The sequence below is a fragment of the Sus scrofa genome, chromosome 5 (genome assembly GCF_054392235.1).
Source record: "Sus scrofa isolate SSC_HxYL_T2T_F1_AM1 chromosome 5, Sscrofa_HxYL_maternal_Yorkshire_Landrace_v2.0, whole genome shotgun sequence".
Classification (NCBI taxonomy): Eukaryota; Metazoa; Chordata; class Mammalia; order Artiodactyla; family Suidae; genus Sus; species Sus scrofa.
In genome coordinates, this window is record NC_139387.1 from 101,224,043 (window position 1) to 101,245,177 (window position 21,135).

At 41.2% G+C, this 21,135-nt stretch overlaps 1 protein-coding gene across 1 annotated transcript in view; it reads right to left on the reverse strand.

Moving 5' to 3' along the window:
- Positions 1-14,419, reverse strand: part of LOC146403592 (uncharacterized) — a 64,857-nt gene extending 50,438 nt beyond the window's left edge. Inside the window, exon 1 of the mRNA XM_085024912.1 lies at positions 14,132-14,419. Coding sequence (XP_084881038.1) covers positions 14,132-14,419 — 288 coding nt within the window. The remainder of the gene's footprint in view (positions 1-14,131) is intronic.
- Positions 14,420-21,135: the final 6,716 nt, after the last annotated feature.

A 21,135-nucleotide genomic window follows, 5' to 3' on the forward strand; every position in this document is an offset into this window, starting at 1 on the left:
GTAATTCTTTGTCTACAAGCTTATTTTTCCTCAAGACTCTATGTTACAGGTACTGAGCACACTGTATGGTGTTTTGCAGGTTAGGTTATCAAATTCATTGTAGTTTGAGTCAAGTTTCCATTAAAACGGCAAAAATATCTACGTAACAAAGGGGCAAAGAATCTATTAAAGAGAGCACTTAATACTGGCAAGAGTTTTGCAACAACAAAAATTTATGGTTATCAAAGTGTTATTTAAATACGAGAGGCTAAGTGATTGTGCATAAATGTTTTCAAACAGATTCCTCAAATAACTATCCAAGAATAACCCTAATCTATGAAGGCATAAAGAATATAGAGGCCTGATAATTTTACTAGTCAGTGGGTTGTTTCAGGAAGTTCGAATTGTAATTGTAACAACTAACAACAGTAATTGTAAGAACTAACAACTTTAAAATTTAAACCATTTTACTTCTAGAATGACCCTTTGTATGGAATGTGTTAATGACTCTAACCTATAAACTCTTGCAATACATCAAATCATATAGTAGCTGACAGTAGCAGTTCCGTTTTACAGAGCATTAAATCTCTTCCTAAGAGAGCTAATATGTATTAAATTCTATAAAACACTCCACAAATGTTTGACAAATAAGAAAATTAGAATGTTTCTGTATAAAAAGAATGGGTTTAATTCAAAAGCAAAAGAAAAATTACTCCTTAAAATGTTTTAAATTGTTGTTTAAACTTAAAAGTAACAAGACATTGAAAGCACACAGCTGTTTATTAAAAAAAAAAAAAAAACTGGCACAGAATTTCTTGGTTTTAAGCATTTCAAAGACATCACTTAATAGGAATATGTAAACACTCTTATTCAAACAGTAATTGTTTTCCAAACATTAGTTTAAGAAAGAACGCTTCTCTGAAGTTTAAGTCTTAGAATATTTTACAATTACCAGATCTCCCTTTTTTTACTTTCCTGTAGTCCCATTATATCCATGTCAGGGCACAGGAGAAAATTCTCTCTTCCTCATAGCTTCCCCGAGCCCTCCACTCACCCGCCTGCACACACAGAATCAAAGGTCATTGCTCCCCAGGCTGCAGTTCCATTGCACCTTATAGACACCATACTATAGTTGTCATTCTTTTGATTATGGCTATTTACAAATACAGCTCTTGGTAGAATGACAGCTTCATGCAGACAAAACCAGTCCTACTGTTGAGCAACAGAAACATAATGAAAAATAAACCTTCCAAGTTATTATGGTGGAACAGCACCAAACTGACAAAATACAAATGGAATCCAGTACTGTTTCTTTACTTGGAAAAATTATGGCAGTGACACCATCTTGTCACTGTAGTTTACAAAAATTTAGTTACTAAGAGAAGACAAGTAGTAAGCATTTGTTGGAAGTCACTGAAACCCTAACACTGAACTTCAGTGCCCCCCAAATATAGTTCAGAGGGGAGGACACATTGGCAGAAGTGGGAAAAAGGAGTATTTTACTAACATGTATGCTTAAGACAGACAAGGGAGCATAAAGTTCGAATGAACAGTGAACTTACGTGTACCTGACCCTGAAAGCTTCAAAACTAGACTATTTCCTTGCAAAAATGCACAGGTGTGTTTAACCTTGAGCTATCTTTCTCAGCGTGAGATGGCTGAGAAGGTCTGGCATGCCACTCTGAGGAAGAAGTGTATGTAACCTTCTCAGTTAAGGGGAGCAAGATGGGTTAAGCAAGTGCTAAGATACTGCTGCACTGCTTTGGGCTCAACAAGGCAAAGAGTGCTTTGACTGAGCTCACGTTTCTTCCTAGGGCAAAACTGAACCAAAATGCCTCAGAGAACGAGCAAGCCTACCAACTCCCTAGGACAACTGCCCTTTTTTGCGTACCGCGACCTTTCAACACTGATAGAAAAAAAAATTCCATACGCTCTGTTTCCCAGAAAAAGACATATATTATCTTCTTTTTTTTTTAATTCATGAGACTCCAGAAGCCCATCCATCCATGTGAGGGTAAAGACACCTGAGCTCCAGCAGAAGCAGCTCGACTGGTGGGCTTTGGAAATACCAACAGCAGAGACCACTTTCAGAGGCTGGGTGTCACATTCTAGAGGCAAAGCGAGATCCTCCAGCAGCCGAGCAGAGCTGCTGGGGACTGAGCAACAAACTGCCAGATGCTAAAAGCACTCGGGACTCCAAGCCAGAGGCACACAGAGCTCCATGAAGGAGCCCAAGGCAGGAGGTTCAGAGCACTACTCTCTGCTCTGATGATCTGTTTAAATGAAGTGGCCTTGACCAGTTTCTAGGTCGGTGAATGGAAATGGCTGTTCTTCCCCTGCTCTTGGAGCTCTCTCTTTGAAGAGACTTTGTAGGAAAGTGTACAAGTCTTTGAAACTGGTGTTTCTATAAGCCAGCATAGCTCCTGTTGACAATCTCATGAGAAAACTAAGTAAGTGACTGTATTACGGTTCTCCAGAGAAACCAAATCAATAGGATTTACATAAAGCGATCTATTGGAAAGAATTAGCTAATGCAGTTATGGAGGCTAAGTCTGCGGTCTGCAAACTGGAGAGTCAGGCGAGCCAAAAGAATAGTTCAGGTCTCGTCGGATGGCCTGTCAATCAGGACAGTGGGTGGTTTAAGTTTCAGTCCGAGCTTGACTCCAAGGGCAAGAGAAGACTGACATCCCAGTAAAAGATGGTCAGGCAGAGAGAGGATATTCCTCCTTACTCAGCTATTTTATTCTAGTCAGGCCTACAATGGATTGGATGAGGCCCACTCACGCTGAAGAGAGCAATCTGATTTACTCAGTCTGCCAACTTAAATGTTAACCTCATCCAGAAACACTCCCCCAGACACACACAGAATAACGCTCAACCAAATATTTGGGTACTCCGTGGCCTAGACAAGGTGACACAGAAAATCAACCAATACGATGACCCCCAGTGCAAGGATGACCAAGTAAACCAGGGGAACTCAACCACAATCCAGAGAAGAATGTTAAAAAGACTTCAGATGCTGACGATTATAAATATGGTTAACAAAAGCAGTCAAGAGAACATACTGATACTATGCCATTCTTCTCTGTCATGAGCAAACTCAACCCGAAAGTATGAGCTATTTCTTAATCTTATCCCAAAATATAAGCAAAAATATTTTTCCATTCATATTTCGTTGAAGAGAATGTATGTATTGAACGTCTATCAAGAATACACTGCAATGTCTGCTTTGCTGATCTTGCTTTTCGCAAAAGGTTGTTTTCTTTTTATTTGTTCTAAGTTTACTTCTGGGGCCATTATGATAGTTTAGGGGCTTACACAATATTTATCTTGGCAGAAGTGGTCTAATTTTTGCAAAAATGTGTATGTAATACTCTAAACCATCATATCATAAGTACAGAAAACTAGAAGGTTTTGAAACAACAAATTTTTTAAACTATTGCTTGGATTCTAAAATGAGAACAAGGGTGATTCTAAAAAAGTATCATATATTTGGTCCTTTAAGAAATCATCTACTGGAGTTGCCATCATGGCTCAGAGGAAATGTATCAGACTCGTATCCATGAGGATGCAGGTTCAATCCCTGGCCTTGCTCAGTGGGTTAAGGATCCAGTGTTGCTGTGAGCTGGGGTGTAAGGTCACAGAGGCAGCACAGATCCCATGTTGCTGTGGCTGTGGTGTAGGTCAGTGGCTACATCTCCGATTCAACCCTCAGCCTGGAAACCTCCATATGCCATGGGTGTAGCCCTAAAAAGACAAAAAAAAAAAAAAAAAAAAAGAATGTGTTTGATAGTCTTCTCATTTATCTGTGAATTCCATGCATCAGAATTTGGTCAACTGGCAACTGTCCATACTAATAAAGAATAGTAATTGTAACGACAAATAATCTCAAATCACGAACAACCTAAAGCACATTGTATTTGATCTTTGGTGTTCTATGAATTTTTGTTTTTCACTTAAAGATTCCCTATGTTTGCTGACACACACCACAGCCTTTCTTCATGATTACCTATCAACAGCACAATGGGAGGAAATTCAGACTCTAAAATTCTGCTTAATATTTGGATATTAAATTTAAAAGGAGTCATAGATCCATACAATAAATAAATCGTGCGCAGTTAATTTAAAACCGAATACACAGAGTAAATCCAGCTTAAGCAAAATGTTGATGGTGACTTCACTGAACTAAAAGCCCATGGGAACAGAGGGGAGCAGAAATAGCTGCATCCCCTTGACTGGGAGTTTCCTATTATCTCTCCAGGATAATGCTAATGCACTTTGGTCCACTGCCATGCAAGGTTTTAATGGTAGAAAAGGAGAGGATAGAATTTTTTTAATAATGATTTAAGAGAAAACCTCTGAGGCCCTTTTCCATTAGGTTCTGAAGACTAGATAAGGGAAAAAAAGGAAATTGGATTTTCATATCTAATAATCAAATTTGGTTTGATGAACTTTCACAATATATACATTTATAGGTACTTGATTATTTAATGGAAACACCACTGCTTTGGAGGTTTTAAATTACAGAAAAGGTCAGGTGTGGGGAAAGCATGAGTGTACAGCAGTCAGGGGAGACTCTGGAACAGTTTCTAGCCTGTGGTTTTTTCTTTCATACTCCAGCTTTCCCAGCCTCCTGATCACTCTGCTAGCCCTTCCGAACCACGTCTAACCTTCTTCCCCACTTCTTTTCCTCAGCCTTACTCCCTTTGACTTTTTAGCTATGACGTTTTTCTTTCCCAGGTGACCTCCAAGCTGTCCCTTTTTTTTTCACAGCTTCCTGTGAGGAGATCCCTCGCTCCCCCAAGTGTTCCTTCTCGACACCTTCCTCCTCCCAAGGTTCCCTCTCTAACATCCACATTTTCTGATGATGTGCTCCCACACAATCTCAATCACAGCTCCTCAGGCCACCTCCTCAGGAGTCAACTTCAGAGGAGGCAACATGAAGAAAGGGAAGCCAGACAATTAAGAGAACACAAAAGCAAGGAGACAAATTAACGGCAAGTTTATTCAACACTGGCTGGGCATCTCAGGGCAGGGGAGCTGACAACAGGTCACAACATCCAGAAATCACTTTGACAACCCAACATCGGTCATGACTAGGAGCCAGGCCCTGTCTGTGCCTGGCGCCACGTCTGTGGCACCAATTTATATCTCCCTTTACGGCCCCTGACTCCTGATATAATCACTGATGTAGGGCATGCAGTGTCAGCCACAATTAACACCCATGTTCACCTTCTAATCCCAGGCATCAGACGGGACCAGCAGCAGAGATGCTTTTTCTCCAAAGATGAAAACTAACTATACTTAAGGAATATTATTTATAAAACACTGTTTGGGCTGGGATGAGCCAATGCGAACTGGATGATTTTTAACCTGATGAGAACAAATTGAGATAAATTTATCTTCCCAGAAGCATGTCTATTTATCTTTAAATTGAAAAGCTCAAGGAGAAAAAAAAATCGAGAGCTATAGAAAGACTATGGATCATGAATTTTTTATTCATGAATCACTGTCGCTGAGTGTGGCTTTGTATTTCTTAATCTGAAGAGAACTTTGCAGAATAAGGTAGTGACTAAGAAAAAACAGACTGCAAGGCTGGCATTGTATCAATGGCCGAACTCAAGGGTAATAGTGAAAAACGCTGTGACTGATTACAAAGTAAGACTGTTTTTCCATCAAGATTCTCTTTTACGAGATCTGTCCATCAAGCAAACGTCATTCATCTTTCCAACATCAGATGACCTCTAGGAGTTTGGTCTCTCCAACATGACCCATCTTTTTCATTGCAATCAAATACTGGCCATGTATATCCAGGTAACATTCAACCCCATACCATCACATATCTACGAAATCACTTACTAAGAGATGACTAAACTTAAGGACACTGAAAAATATTAACTCACAGAATGTATACATATGATATTCATGTTTCAAAACTGACAATCTTAAACATGAGGCTTTTCGACAGTGCGATATACGATGACTCACCTGAGAGTCCCCAAGTGTGCAAGACGTTGGAGATGTCCTTTCCCTGAATATTCAAATAAAAACCATCTGACTCATCTTGCAGGACTGCAGATAAATATGTGTCTTTCACATTCCTTTTTCTAAATTTTCCCAAGACACGCGGAGGATACTTACACCCTCTACTGCCCAAACTTAGGTATCATTACCCATTTCCTCTTCTTTCATAAGCCATTTTCTCTGTTGTTGGCTAACTCATAGAATCCAAGGAGGGATGGCATCCCTAGAAAGGATGCTGTTACCTTGGTGTCAGCTTCAGACGAAGAAGCAGTTATGCTCACATCATGAGCTCAGTACAACATGGGTAAAGAATCATCTCATAATTTCCCTCAGCAGAGTTTGACCCAGGCTTCAATGATGAATAAAGCTTCATTTAAAATTTAAATATAAGTCAAGGAATAAGAATAATAAAATTACCATCAGTGTTATCAGGGCTCCCCAAGATCATGGGCCATGCCATTCTGTGAGAAGTTCCCTACCTCTAACCTCCTTCCTTTATCCTTGGCTCCAAGGCGGGGTCTGACTGAGGTCGACTCTGTGAATCACGGTCTTTTCACTGTCTCTCCTCATCCCCCGGTGGCCCTTGTCTCCTGTTCCTATCACCCACCACCCGAAGCAACAAAGATTCAGTTAGCCTAACAACCTCTCAGAATAGTGAAGAGTCCTGTTAAGGAGAGTCTCCACTCAAAACTGAATCTGGAGTCCCCACTGTGGCTCAGTGGGTTAAGGATCCGGCATTGCAGCAAGTTGCAGCGTAGGTCGCAGGTGCGGCTCAGATCCAGTGTTGCTGTGGCTGTGGTGTAGACCTCAACTGTAGCTTTGTTTCAACCCCTAGCCTGGGTACTTCCATATGCTGCAGGTGTGGCCATACAAAGAAAAAAAAAAACACCTAAATCTTCCTCCCCCTGCCAAACTTCCTTCATTGTAGAATTCATAAATAGTTGCATGTTTAAAAAGTGGGCCCACTGCATGTATTAAACCACTGCAGTCTATGAGAAAAAAAAATGTTCTTGGGGCTAAAATGTGTTATCCATGTCACTTTTCAAAGGAAGAAGGAAGAGAGGCAGAGAAGCAAGTGGGGGAGAAAGGGATGGTGTAGTTCTAGGGCTAGAAAAGGAAACACAGCAAAGAAGGGACACGATGTCTTGCAAGACACAACTGGACCCTTGCTATGCCACAGAACACTAGAAACTTCAGAGCATTGTTAGCATGTGCGTGCGTGTGGCTGTGGTTATTTTCATTATGGTTATGATATACGAGCCTATATGGAATTCAGTAGAATATTACACATAACAGTGATACCGCATTTTTATGTCCTTAACGATTGTAACGATAAAGACATGTTAAGAAATTCTCGTGAATTATGTACAGGGAAATACCAAAAGTGCAGCAATTTTCCTCCTTTCCTTCTCTTTTTTTGGTAGGTTAGGAGCTGAGCAAAGGTCAACAGAAGATAGAATGTCTATCCTGATACTCTCCAATTGCCCGTTTCCACATTCTAACGTCAGGGTCCGAGTCCAAGGCTATTTCACCAAGCTAACCCTCTATCACTCTGGGACCAGCCACCAGGGAATCTGGACCAAAGTGCCAGAACAGGAGCAGAGCAAGCTTGCAGGAGACCTAACTAGGCAGTTACTAAACACAGAAAGGAGGTGAAAGTATCGCCCGCACGCTACAGGCTATTTAGCGACCTCCAGGTTAAGGAATGAAACTTGTCTGTGTTTGTAACACTGCCTCCACCCACCCCATCTTCCGCCCCAGCCAGTTTCAGACCATCAGGTCTAAAACCTACAGATTAGGAGCAAGGGGAGAAACGAAACGTGACTAACTGCGGTATCACCCTATCACCAAGGACTCACTCCGTGATGCGTGCCCATGACCGTGAGCAGAGGAATTCCTCTGCGAGATGAGCACCTAGACGTTTGATCGCCTTGAATTTTAAAAGTTTGATTTCATTAAACCCGGCTCTCACAAATACAATCACGATAACAAAAAGATTTCTTGAGAGGAAGGTGTCCTCTTCCCTGTGCTCTGTCATGCTTACAGGCACACAAACCGAATTCTGGAAACGGAAGGGAAAGCTCAATGTTCACATGGTAAGGCGAGGCTGAGAGAGGATAAGCCATGTGTACACGGCCACACCAGTGCTAAGAGTTAGGACGTGGCCCTCCACTTCCCAGCTACTGTGTTCTTACACGCACCCCAGTAAGCCTCCAATGTCTGCATACCTCATAAGCACCATGGGTGCTCTTGAAAGAGACAAGCTCCTTGTCTCATCCTCAGAGCATCTTGGTTGCTAGATCGGATGGGACCTGGGACTCTGTATTTCTAGCGGGTGCCCCTTGCGATTTCAATGCAAACAAATCACACTTTGGGACAGTGTGCAATGCCATCCGGCTGCTGAAAAGAGCACCAAAGTTTGCTCATGATCTTTATACCCATTTTTATTCTCGTAGAACCCTTCTCTCTCACATTTCTCCTTTGCTAACGGGCTCATGATTACGTCTGGCTTGTCACTAGGCAGAAATCATGTTTAAAACCTCAATGCTTTATAAACTCTACAGAGTATTTTGTGTTGGGACGTGGAAAGAACCGTTTCCCACAGAGGGAGATGGTGTATCTTTTAAAGAACTGCACAAGTAATGCGTGTGCATGTGCTCACTGAAAAATTTTAACAGTGCAGTATGAATAGTACAAGTTCTACCTTCATCCCTCCCCTAACCTCACTCCTCAAAGTTACTCACTGCTGTTAGATACGTACCGTTCAGATTCTTCTATACATTTCCATACTTGTGTGTGTGTTTGTCCTTTTACTTGTGGAAAGTTTTGCTTATAGAATGATCTTGGCTTTTTTTTTTTTTTTTCCATTACACAGGTGACAGAGGATATTGTCACTAGCATAGAACTTAAATCAAGGACACCTCAGGATACGTGACTGCTGCTGGTAATTCTAGCATCTGCCCTTGATCTTTTTAAAAATAAAGACTTCCTGGATCTCACTCACCTTCCCAAATACATTTTGGTCAGTAAATAGTGTTCCTCAGTTCTATAAAAATATCCGTGAGGATGCTAAAGGAACAGGAAAGGGCTGGCAGTCACATAGTGTCAATGTGTGACTACTATGACAGAGTTCTCAGGTGAACAAGGTGCTAAACTAATTCAACTCCTTGTAAGCCCTGCATGACTGAGAATCTGCTTCTGTGAGAAGGGTTACGGGGGTGTGGCCAGGGCGGTCAAGGGGGTGCTGCTGCACATTCACACAAAATGTACAACATTCCTCCTGCTTTGCCACTTTCTAAACCTCACAATCCAATTGCCACCTTCAGCACCCAAGTGAAATGGCTCTTGTCAAGGTCACCCAAGACTCCTAACTACCGAACTTCATTCTCTTGACTTCTGGCAGCATTTTTTACTTAACAATTTCTTCCTTCTGCAAAGGCTCCTCCTCTCTTCTCTCTCTTCTGGTTCTGGTGAAACTGAGTATTCATGGTCCATCTTTACCAGAGTCTCTTAAATATACCTTAGGATTCCATTCTAGGAGTGCTTATTCTGGCTCTGTATCCTCTGTCTGATGGAGCTCATGAAACCCCACAGCCTCGGCAATGACACCCAGATCTTCATCTCCAGCTTCATTGTACACAGAACTCAGGGCTCACCTTCTTAGGAGCACCTGCAACTCAAACAGCACCTCTGCCAGCAAACCGGTGTGTCTCCCTCCCCGTCTTTCCAGAAACCTCTACCCCATGTATTACTCATATCAGTTAAGGACAAAACACCACATCAGCTCCCGAATTAGAAACTTCATCCACATAGCTCATTCCTCCCTTTACCTTATTCTTCGCATCAAATCCTATAGCTTCTACCTCTGAAATACAAAGGTACTCCACCCTCTCCATTCTGCTCCCGTTGCTATTACCCTAGTCATCATCGTCCCCACTAAGACCAAAGCCCCCTAGCAGGCATCTCTACATGAAATATCTTTCCTCCGCCCATTCCAAACATTTTGCACCAAAGAAGTTCATGTTTCTGAAACCTATGACATAGCTATCACTCCCCATGTAGTAACTTTTAAGTGGTTTCCTGTAACCTACAGGGTATAAATTTAAATTCTCAACGTACTTTCTAACCCCGCCTGAACCTACATTCCCAGCCTTATTCCTGGTCACAAATAACTCGGTAATTCCCCCCAAATGCCATAAGCTTACTCATCGATGTTTTGGGCATTCAGTTCCCCCAACCAGGTTGAGTGAACTCTTGCCAATAACTTCTTTAGTGCAAAAAATAAATTCTTTCTCTGCAAATCCATGCCTGGCAACACATGACTACAACCTCTTTCGAGGTACCCACATCTTCCTTTGTGCTCCCACTTTGTACCCACCTGTACCCAGACACTTCCCCTAGCATTCACTCACAGAGTCTTTCAGACGGCATGTAAATAAGCATCCTTAACAGTGCAAAGTAATACAATTCTAAACCCTACCGACCCTAATAAACCTGCTAACTCTGCACCAACTTCCAGCATCTAGAACCGTGCCTTGTATACAAAAGTTTCTCAACAAACGTTCATTGTTAAATGAATGAATGAAACATAAATAACAGCCCTACATGGAAATGACCTTCATCTTATTTCTCGCGAAGCTGGTCACTGGAAAGCCACAGATTTGAACCCTATTCCCAGCTCTGAACCTGCCGTCCAGAATTTGCTCATTCACACTTGTATTAGTCCCATATTTAGTAACTATTTAGTATCTGTAGTGCACCGTGGCTCTAGGTGCCAGGCAGTAGCAGTGAACAAGACAGACAATGTCCTGATCTCCTGCAATTTATATCCTAGTAGGAAAAAAACAAACAAACAAGCTATAGACAAATACAGAAGGAGAATATATGGCATTCTAATCAGTGATGAATATTAGGGAGGAAAATAAAGCTTAAAGGGAGATAGAGTGCTGGGAGCATGACTAAAGGTTTGAGGGGGGAAATTCGAAATAGAGAGGTCGAGGAATGGCTTAGGGAGGCATGATTCTAATTGGTAATTCAGGGGTGGCTTCCTACAAAAGCCAAGAAAACAGGATTCCAAACCTACCTTCCTGGTTCCTTCTCAGAATAAAAAAGCAGGGAGCGAGGGACAAGGAGGCCTATGATACGCAATCGTGTGATGTGGGTTTATAACAAAGGCAAGCACAGTGTCGTCAACCTGGACCCGGAGTTCTAAGTTCTTAATGCTCTTAGGAGAGCCTCTGGACTTTATAAGAAAAAGCTTGAAGCCCTACGGCCTTGCCCTTGCAGGGAGCTTTGGAGAAGAGGCTCAGGTAGTTTATCAGAGACAGGCTTGGACCTGAACTCTCCAGTCAGGTCGAGGCAGGCTTGTAGCGTGGAAAAGCCCAAGGAGCTCAGGGTTAAGAGCGATGGAATGAAAAATGAATCGGGCAGTAGGCCCAGGCAAGGGGCCTGTTAAATTTATCTTTTTCCACTTCACAGGAGACAAAGAACCCAATCACAAACTATTTTCTAAATCAACCACTTCTGAACATTTTTTCATAATTAAATTCACATATACCATTTTAAAAAACAGTGTCAACCATTTTTATGGTGTAAGGCTTACGTATCTTCAGAAAACACTATTTCCAGAATTACTTGCATAATGTTATTTAGTTACAACTAACAAACATCATGTGAAAGGAAAGGAATATTCGAATAATGAAATATTACAATCTCATTCTCTAGCAAAATTTAAATCCTTTAAATGCTGTATTTAATTGTTTTACTGACCTTCTAGAAGGCTTCTTGGAGTTTTTCTTACCTTATGACTAAATGGCAGAAATGATCAATGAGAGCATTGTGACTAAAACTGTGCCCAAAGTCAGACCCATTAAAAAAAACAAAAAAAAATTTGGTTGCAAAGGATGCAAAGGACAGCTGTTTTTAAATGATTTAGTAAGTTATGAAAACTACAGTCATTCTGTCATTTAGAATTCCTTTGACTGTTCTTTAGGTTGTAAATTTCTTCTGGAAATAAATTTTTTTTTCTGGGAATGATATAAATTCACAGATTGAAATACTGAATGTGTTTAAACACCCTAGAATGTGAGCTAAAGAATATTCTCACAATACCGTATTTGTGAATGGCATCACATGGAAGACAGATTGCTTCAAGTGAGGCAGAATGTTTATAAAGGAAAGAGAGAGAGAGAGGCTGGAAATTTTTGTATAAATTATCTCATTTATCTCATTCCTGAAGCTGATTAGAAGCAGGCAACTCACTACCAAACAGAGGGGTGATTTCTGTCAACTACTTTCTTCCCTATTCCACACCTGTTGGCTATTGGTTTGAGAATGAAGCATCTAATTAGAGGGAGGAGCCAAGGCCCTACTAAAAGCCCAGATGCTCGGCACATCTACCCAGGAGAGAGAAGACAGGGACCACCCCATGACGCTTCTTAGGCTTCTGCTCCCCACTCTGCCAGATACTCCAACTTGCTTCCTCCTGCCTCTGACCTACCCCCACAGAGTGTTTAAAAAAAACAAAACAAAACAAAAAAACAAACAGAGCTCCCGGAGGCTATGGCTCAGACGATGTTCAATGCCATAGCTGGCTTTTTCGTGCTGATGATACGGGTAAAAATCACCCAGGTGACTTGCCTGGATTCAGACAACCTGTCACTAAATCTCCTTGCCTAAGCCCCTGATCCTTAGTCCATTATACTTGCCTGAGATAAATCTCTGTGGCAATTCTCTCAGTGTGCTGGAGCTGGCCTGTACTAACTCCTAAGAGTGGATCGCTAAAATTTCAAAAAATTTTGCAAGTCCATCCATCTCACTTTAATAACTTGAAAGTGGTCATGGTAGTAGTATTTATACCAGGAAAATTGGCACAAGCTACAGATTCTCCTCTCCCTCTCCCCCAACCCCCGCTCGTGCTTCTAATCGCTGTCTGGTTTAACTTGCATGCAGATCCCTGCTTTATCTACCGTCCACAGATGTAGCATCATGCCCACCGGATCCTTTCTGTCTGAGGGTTCATAGTCTTGCTGCTTCTAAGTTACCTTATCCTGCTGCTGCCCATGTCTTGGCAGGGGAATATACTCTGCCAAAGGTACCCCAGCAGGGGAGATAAGCATCCCTCTCCTCCAGAGTGTGATCTGGCTTCAGAGTATAAATAAACTTGAGACTACAGGTGGAGTGCATTGTGCAGTCATTAGCTCCTCAACCACCCTTCCTATTTCTAATAACTAACTGCCCTTCTCTGGCATCCCTCATAAAGACAATCTGCTCTCTGCTTAAGAAAGCATCTTTTGGCAATACAGGTGACCGTTTCAGGAAAGAGAAACTATTTGAAGCAGAAAATAAATGCATTATTTCTCTTTCCTTCCATTTCTCCTACATTCTTCTTCCAAATACAGACTTTATTGAGATGGAAAAACTTTTTATGTTGCCTTTTAGTGGCCTCTTCTCAGAAGTCCCACAGTATCTTTTCTGCAGGATTCTATTTGTTGAGGCAGTCCTAAAGGCCCACCAAGTTTTAAGGAGGAAGACTGTGGTGGGGAGAGACACAGACTCCACCTCTGGACAGGGCAGCTGCCAAGGTCTGTAGGATTGCAAATGTTCTTGCAGCTGCTTTTGGAAAATAAAATGCACAGCAGCAGGGATCTTATTGAAAGTACTTGGGATGACTTTTAACTCAGTACAGCTGCTCATAATTTACTTTTGTCTATATAAAGGTGTCCCCACACCAGGTGGAATGCAGCATGGAACTGTAGGTTAATCTAAAACAGAAACTTCTTCAAATCCATTTTTAAAAAGAGTGCTTTTAGCATGGGGCAACCATGTGACTGTGGCTATTCGCGGTCAATAATTGGACAAACACTTTTGGTTGTAACTGTAGGAGTTAAAAGGTAGATGTAACCACAGCTGTCTGTTTCTCCATTGCCCCCAAAATACTCACACACATGTGGGGATACACTCATATATATATATATTCATATATCCCCCCACACACACGTGTGTGTGTACTAAGGCTAATTCGGGAATGCCATTTTTTGAAAGAAACTTTACTTTCTGCCAGTCTTCTTTCCATTTTCTCTTTGGGCGTGTGGAAGGACGCCTGAAGACCACGCAGTGGTGTTCCTACCTGCTCAGCAGCCAGAGTGCCGGGAGCCGCGGTCCAGTCCTCGACGGGGCCGCAGGGCTGCGGTCTGCAGTGGGGAGCTGCTGGGTGGGCACAGAGGGCACCTGAAGGCCCACGTGCACCCTCAGGGGGAGGAGCAGTAAATGCAGGGGCTGCAGCAGCCCAGTTCCCCCGGAAACGCCTCCCGGGCCACAGTCCCGCCAGCAGCAGCCCGCTCTCGCTTTTCAGCGTCGTCAGCCTCCGGGCAGAGGCCGGCCGCCCCAGGTGTTCCTGGGAGCCAGAGCTGCACATGCGCAGAACTCCCCCCTCCCCCAACCACAGCCGCCGCAGCGCAGGTGCTCCTTGCTGTGTCTCAGCAAGGGCCGTGTCCACACAGCGCAGAGGAAACTCGGTGGGACCCAGTGATGGCAGGAGGGTTAACCTAGGATCTCATTCAGTACCCACTGGAAGTCTCAGCTTCTGGGAAACCTGGATCTGGTTGGCGAAGGAAGGTTCCAGAAGAGAAGCAGCTGGCAAGAGGAGTGGCTCCAGGGGCCGCAGCGAACTTGAGCCCAGCTCGCTGGCCATTGTTCCTGGAGGACGGGACCCTGGAACAGCCTGGTTTCCAGGGGTAGCCCTGGCGCAAGCTCCCAGCAGAGGCTCCTCGCAGGGCCCCTCTGGGCGAGTGAGGTAACGCCCTCACTTTCCCGCTCATAGATGGCCTGTTCCCTTTGGTAGTCACAGATGGTGCCACCTACGTGGGTTCCTGCTGCAAGGAATTTGAGGACGCTCCTCTTCCTTGTTTGCAGGACGTCAAGGGCTCCTGGCATTGTGACCATTTTCCTTTAAGTTATGAGGAGAACCCAGAACAACCCCGAATGGACCCCCTCTGGTAGCACGGAAAAGCAGAAATGTCTCTTTAATAAATAAAGGAAAGCATTATATTAGCAAATTAAATTGTGGTCAACTTATATGCAGTGAAACTTTGGGAAAAAAAATGTGTAAAATTCTAGATCTGGAAGAACTCTCAGCTCTTTGCAACTAAAGATTGCTGTTATGGGCTGCATTGTGTCTCTTCAAAATTTGTATGTGGAAGCCCTGAACCCCAATGCCTAGAATGTGGCTGTATTTCAAAAGAGGGCCTGTAAAGAGGTATCAAGTTAAAATGAGACCGAGAGGGTGGACCCTCATCTGACCTGACTGCTTGCTGTGCTTATAGTAAGAAGAGATTTGAACACACTAAGAGATTTGCAGGGCACCATTGTACACAGGGATGCCCATGTGAGGACACAGCAGGAGGGTAACTGCAGACCAAAGAGAGAGTCAGAAGAGACCAATCCCACTGACACTGTGATCTTGGACTTTCAGCCTCCAGAAATGTAAGAAAATACATTTCCCTTGTTTAAGCCGTATAATCATAGGTAGCTTGTGATGGCAGCATAGTAACTAACATTGTCACTAAATCCACTATAAATGCATAAATGGAATTAGTCATCTCAATATATTTCTAAATATTCTATCAAGAGTTTTCTACCCGAAACTTCAAATAAAATGGTGGGGATTTTATTTATTCTTTGTAAAGTCTCCTATTTACCCGAATTTCCCCCTACCCTCATGCCCCTTGTGCTCTCATGTTTAAGGTCCTCTGGTCTTGTGTGTTTAAGATTCTTCAATAAAAGACAGTTCTGAATATATTCCCAGCATGTTATTACCACAATTCCCTAGGAAAAACACAAGTACCTGTAAAGTTTTATTATGAAATCAAACTAAAGCTTAAACATCCTTTTGGTCTTAATTGATCTGTAAAAAAAAAAAAAAATGCAGTGTTTGGGTCAGAGCACTTGAGACTTGAGTTAGTAGTCACGAGAGACTTGAGTTAGTAGTCCTGCAGGCCTCTACGAGATTATCAATGCATTGCCCTTTCTGCACAACAATGAGGCTCCTATCACACAATCACTGAAGCATAAGCTGGCAAGAGAAACAACAATAACAACAAACACCTTTGTTTCATTTAAAGAAGGAAAACTCTTATTAGTTGTAATAATATTAGTTGTAAGTATTTGTTGTTTACGTGGGTAAGTTTGTTAATTATTTGTCTGGATATTTGTTCACATATTAATTAAGTCAATGGATTAAACTACTTATAAACTCTGTCCTGGGATAAATTCCTAAATCTAAACCACTGTGCCCTCATCTATAAAATGGGGCTAATTAAAATGCAGTTTCTAAAGGACTAAGGTGGGAAGATTAAATGAGAAAACATGTGCAAAACTCTTGGCAGAGTAGTGGATGCATAACAAGAGATCAATAAACGTTAGCAACTATAAGCTTTTATTACCGTAAAGCTCAGATGCAGGATTTCTCAAAGGTAGAGACCATCTTTATCTCAGGGCTGGCGTCATGGCCCTAGAGAAGAATTTCTTTATGAGTACTATAGATTGAATTAAATCATTGTAGGTGGGACTGAACAAAAACATAGAGCATTTACCCAATGTTGTATATTTCTGTGACGTTCTAAAAGTATTTTAATATGGCAAAGAAAAAAATTATCAACTATTACAGTAGTTATCTGGGGAAAATAAACCACTTTAAGAAATCTGAGTTGGTTTGGGCTTGATTCTCATAACGTCCAATGCTTTTAAACAAGATGTAGTCAGAAGAAGATTTCTGTTTCAAAGAAAATTTACTAATTTTGCGGGTATTCCAATTTGCATTATTGATCAAAATATTTAACTTTTCCTTTGCCATCTCAAGTTGATGGGTTTGACTTGTGATCTTAAAAACATCAATCTTTTTTTCTGAACACAGGCAAAATATTTTGCTAATTTTCAGCTTTCAAGAGTCTGAAATCAGTTCAAGGCTTGAAACTGATAGTGGCACGAGTCCACTCAATTTAGCAAAAGTGTGTTCTCTCTGTTCCTCTCTAAATGTTACAGAGAGTTCATTATCTTCTTTGCATTTAAAAAACTGAGACAGTAAGCCAAGGATATCAACACATAACGAACTCAGAAGAGGAAAGCCTATTTTGATTGCTTATTTCTTGCTCTTACAATGCACCCTAACAGAGGACTTCTAGAAAGGTATTCAAGATCCATGGGCCAATTAGAATGTGGTGTGATGGAAAGGTCACGGGGACAGAATTCAGGAGCCCAGACTCCAGCTAAATCTGATCCTGCTACATCACACAATTTATGCTGACTATCACTAAATATCTCTGGATCTCAGCCTTTCTTTCTGGAAAATAGTGAGTATGATGTGTATGTGTGTGTGTATGTCTTTCTCCATGAGAATATGATCATGCTTTGAAAAAGTGGAGAACACAACTTAAATATAAGAAATTTTTGTCTCATGTGTTGTCTGCTATGGCTGATATGAAAAGGAGTATTGAATAAGCCAATACCACCCATAGATCATATATGAATTTAATAATGTACTTCTAAGAGTTCTCTGGTGGCCTAGCAGTTAAGGATCTGGCATTGTTATTGCAGGGACTCTGCAGTGAGGGTTCAGCCCCTGGCTGCAGACATGGTCAAAACAAAACCAAAAATAACGTACTTTGAACACTGACTGCATGCCAGTTGTGTAGTGTCTATTGCTTGGCTACTATGAACTGGAGACTTGAAATATATTACCGTCAGATCTTTAGAAGGCATTATTGTTCCAGGTAGTCTTTATTATTCTGATATGACAGAGCAAAAACCACCAGAACCATCAGTCCTGTGTGTTTTGTCCACGTGTGCAGAAAGTTCTAGATTGGAGCCAGGAAGCATGAGTGTCCCATTTTACAGATGGAGCCAGCTCCTGAGGCTCAGAGAGGTTGAGCTGCCCAAAGTCAAATAGAAGGTGAGTGACAGATGTAGGCTCTGACACTTCTGGGAGATAAGTACTGGGAGCTCCATTTAGCCTATGGGGAAACTGAGGGTCAGAGAGATTAAAGAATCTGCCCTAAACCTCCCAGGTAGAAAGTATTGGAGCCAGGATTGAAACCCAAGTATACTGACTGCAAAACTAATATTCTTTTAACTCCCACACAGGATAAAAGAAGGCATGTTAGTGAAGTGAAATATACCTCCTCCTTTCATTTAACACGGAGCTGTAAAATTAATCATTTGCATTCTACAACTTCCTTGTTCACTTTCTCCTCTCTTCTGGGAGGAGAAAGCCTTGCTCTGCTCTTCTGCCTGATTTAGCTAGTCTCCCAAAAACCAAATCTCTTCTATTTTCCTTCCAGAGACAAAGGTGTATATAGCATCATCCTTTTTTTTTTTCTTCCTTGCCAGTTCTGCTTATATTGCTAAGGGTTCAAGGATTATCTACCTTAACAGTGGCAGATCTTTGATGCATTAGATTTAGAAGAACAGCTTCAGCATAAGGATGAACTGACAAAAACTCTTTATTGAAGTTGAAATAGTAAAGCTTTGTACCACTGCAAATCATCAAGATTTTAGCCAACCCTTTTTGTTCCCAAAATCCTATAGTGTCGATATTCTATAGTGAACCTTCTCCCTAGGAAGCCTTCCTTCTTCAAATACCCTCTTTAAGTTCACTGTCAGTGCTTTAATACCTTGACTACTTTATTTCTGCTCAATGTAAACTTTTTAGTTTCTCTTTTCCTAGTTAGCACCATGGGAAACCAGATGAAAGGCAGCTTCTCACTGTGCACTGATAGTTGATCAAGATAAACTGACAAACACAAAGGTTACACAGATGATATTGTACAAGCTATACTAAGGTCGGGTAACCAGAAACTCAAGAACATGGATTAAGGGGAAAATCAGCACAGATAATCTTAAACTTCCAGTGTTGGCCCTGAAAAGACTCAGTACTAGCCTATTTCCTTTGCTCTACATAAAAGAATCTTGCTTTGCTTTTGGAACCCTTCATTGTTATAAAATCATTCACTTAAAACAATTTTATTGAGGTATAGGTGATTTACAATGTTGTGTTAATTTCCACTGCACAGCAGAGTAACTCAGTTATACATACATACATATGTATGTATGTATGCATGTATAAAACACATATTCTTTTCCATTATAGTTTGTCATAGACTATTGAATACAGTTCTCAGTGCTACACAGTAGGACCTTGTTAGTCTCACATCCTATGTGTAATAGTTTATCTCTGCTAATCCCCAATTCTCAATCCTTCCCTCCCCTACCTCTCCTCCCCCTCGGCAACAAGTCTGTTCTCTATGAGTTTGTTTTTGTGACATCAGTCATTTGAATCAAAATTGACATTTTCCATGCTGAGAGCATTGCTTCGAAAAGTGTCTAATTATCTTATAGTCCTCATAGCTACCCAGCGTGCCCTAGACTTGACGAATTATTTTCATCATTGGACCCCAGGAGAAAACTCTGCAACATAAATACTGTATTATCAGAAATATTTAACTCACTTCTCACCCTGTAAATTCTTCTATTAACAAGAAAAAAATCATTGGGGAATGCAGTAAAACCTCATGGCTAGAAGGATGAGCTTTTAGAGTCACTCAGGCACAGGTTAAATCTAAGATGGGCCACTTTTTAATCTGTGTGCTCTTGAGTAGTCACTTAACTACCCTGTGGCCACAGTTTCCTCATCTTTAAAATAGGTAATTGTGCCCACCTTATATGTGGATTTGATCATCCTACTTCTCTTTCTTTAAATAATGACAATAATTAACATCATCCTATGCATAGATGGTTTACCAAAAACAAACAACAGTTTTGCTAGGAGTATCATGAGGATTATTGCATAACTACTCTAAAGGTTAAATAATATATGCTTGGTGAGTGCTCCATGAACAATTATTAACTGACTTCAAGCCAATTTAATGTGCACAACTCTTAGATTCTTTATGGTAGAGTATGTGGCCATCAATTCATATTGAAAGCAAATCGCAGACCAAATTCTACAACATATAGAGACCAATATGTTCACAAAGAGACACAAATCAAGCCAAGCAAAATATTCTTTACAGCTTGATAAAGTCCCAGATCTTGGTACAGTTAAGTATTCCCATTAATATCTTGCATGAAATATTTACTCAAAGCAAACACATTATTAAAACTCCTCCCACACCAATGGCTGGAACCAGTCTGTTTAGGGCTCGAGTCTTAAGCATTGTAACTACTGCTAAAGGTTTTGTGCCTCCCTGAATTTTTATACCCTGTTCATGTCTATGCTTTTAGAACAATTTTAGCCAGTCCATGTATCCTGAAGAACTTTAATTTACCAATGAGACTCTTCCATTAATGATACTGGTCCATAAGCCACCATTTTCACTTCTAAAAAATTATTAGATTTGGTCTGCTATCTATGAATAATATTGTGCATTCCTATTTCTAATCTATTTCCAACATTTATGACTAAGCTAGATTTGGATAGCATAGATATGGATAATAGAAATGTTCCCACTAGAATCCTCTAAACATGGAACTTCTAATATGAAAGCTACCTGGCCAGCCCTTGACTGAAATTCTTAAAGAGCATGCTTTCAGCAGCTGAGATATACCCTCCATCAATAGCACACACAAGAACACACTGCATATTTTAAGGTAAATGAAAGATATCATAGCAATAAGCAATCCAATTTAAGCATGCATACTTTATAAATGAAAAAGAAAACATGTATTTACAAATTCATAGCTATGACAATGATCACTTTATTTTTATTTATTGTCTTACCTTGGGTGTAGTCTTCAGAATAAGAAAGCTGGAAACAGATTTGACATGGGAACCTCCATAATACAGAATAATAGTTTTGAATGGAAAAAAAAAGTTTAAAAAGGAAGGTGGGTGAGGGTGGCCAGTGTATGCGGCTAAGATAGCAAGGTCTAGGACTTACTAGCTATTCCAATTTGGATCTCTAAATTCTGAAGCCATCTCTTCCCTCAAGGCCTCAGCAAACTAGGTTGAAAACTGGTCAAGATCCCCATAACCTCTGAAGATGGGGTCACTGCAAATAGTTTTTAGCTGAGGGAAAACACAGACAATAAGGTACATTGTTAACAAATGTCTTTTATCCAAACTTGATAGTGGTCTGA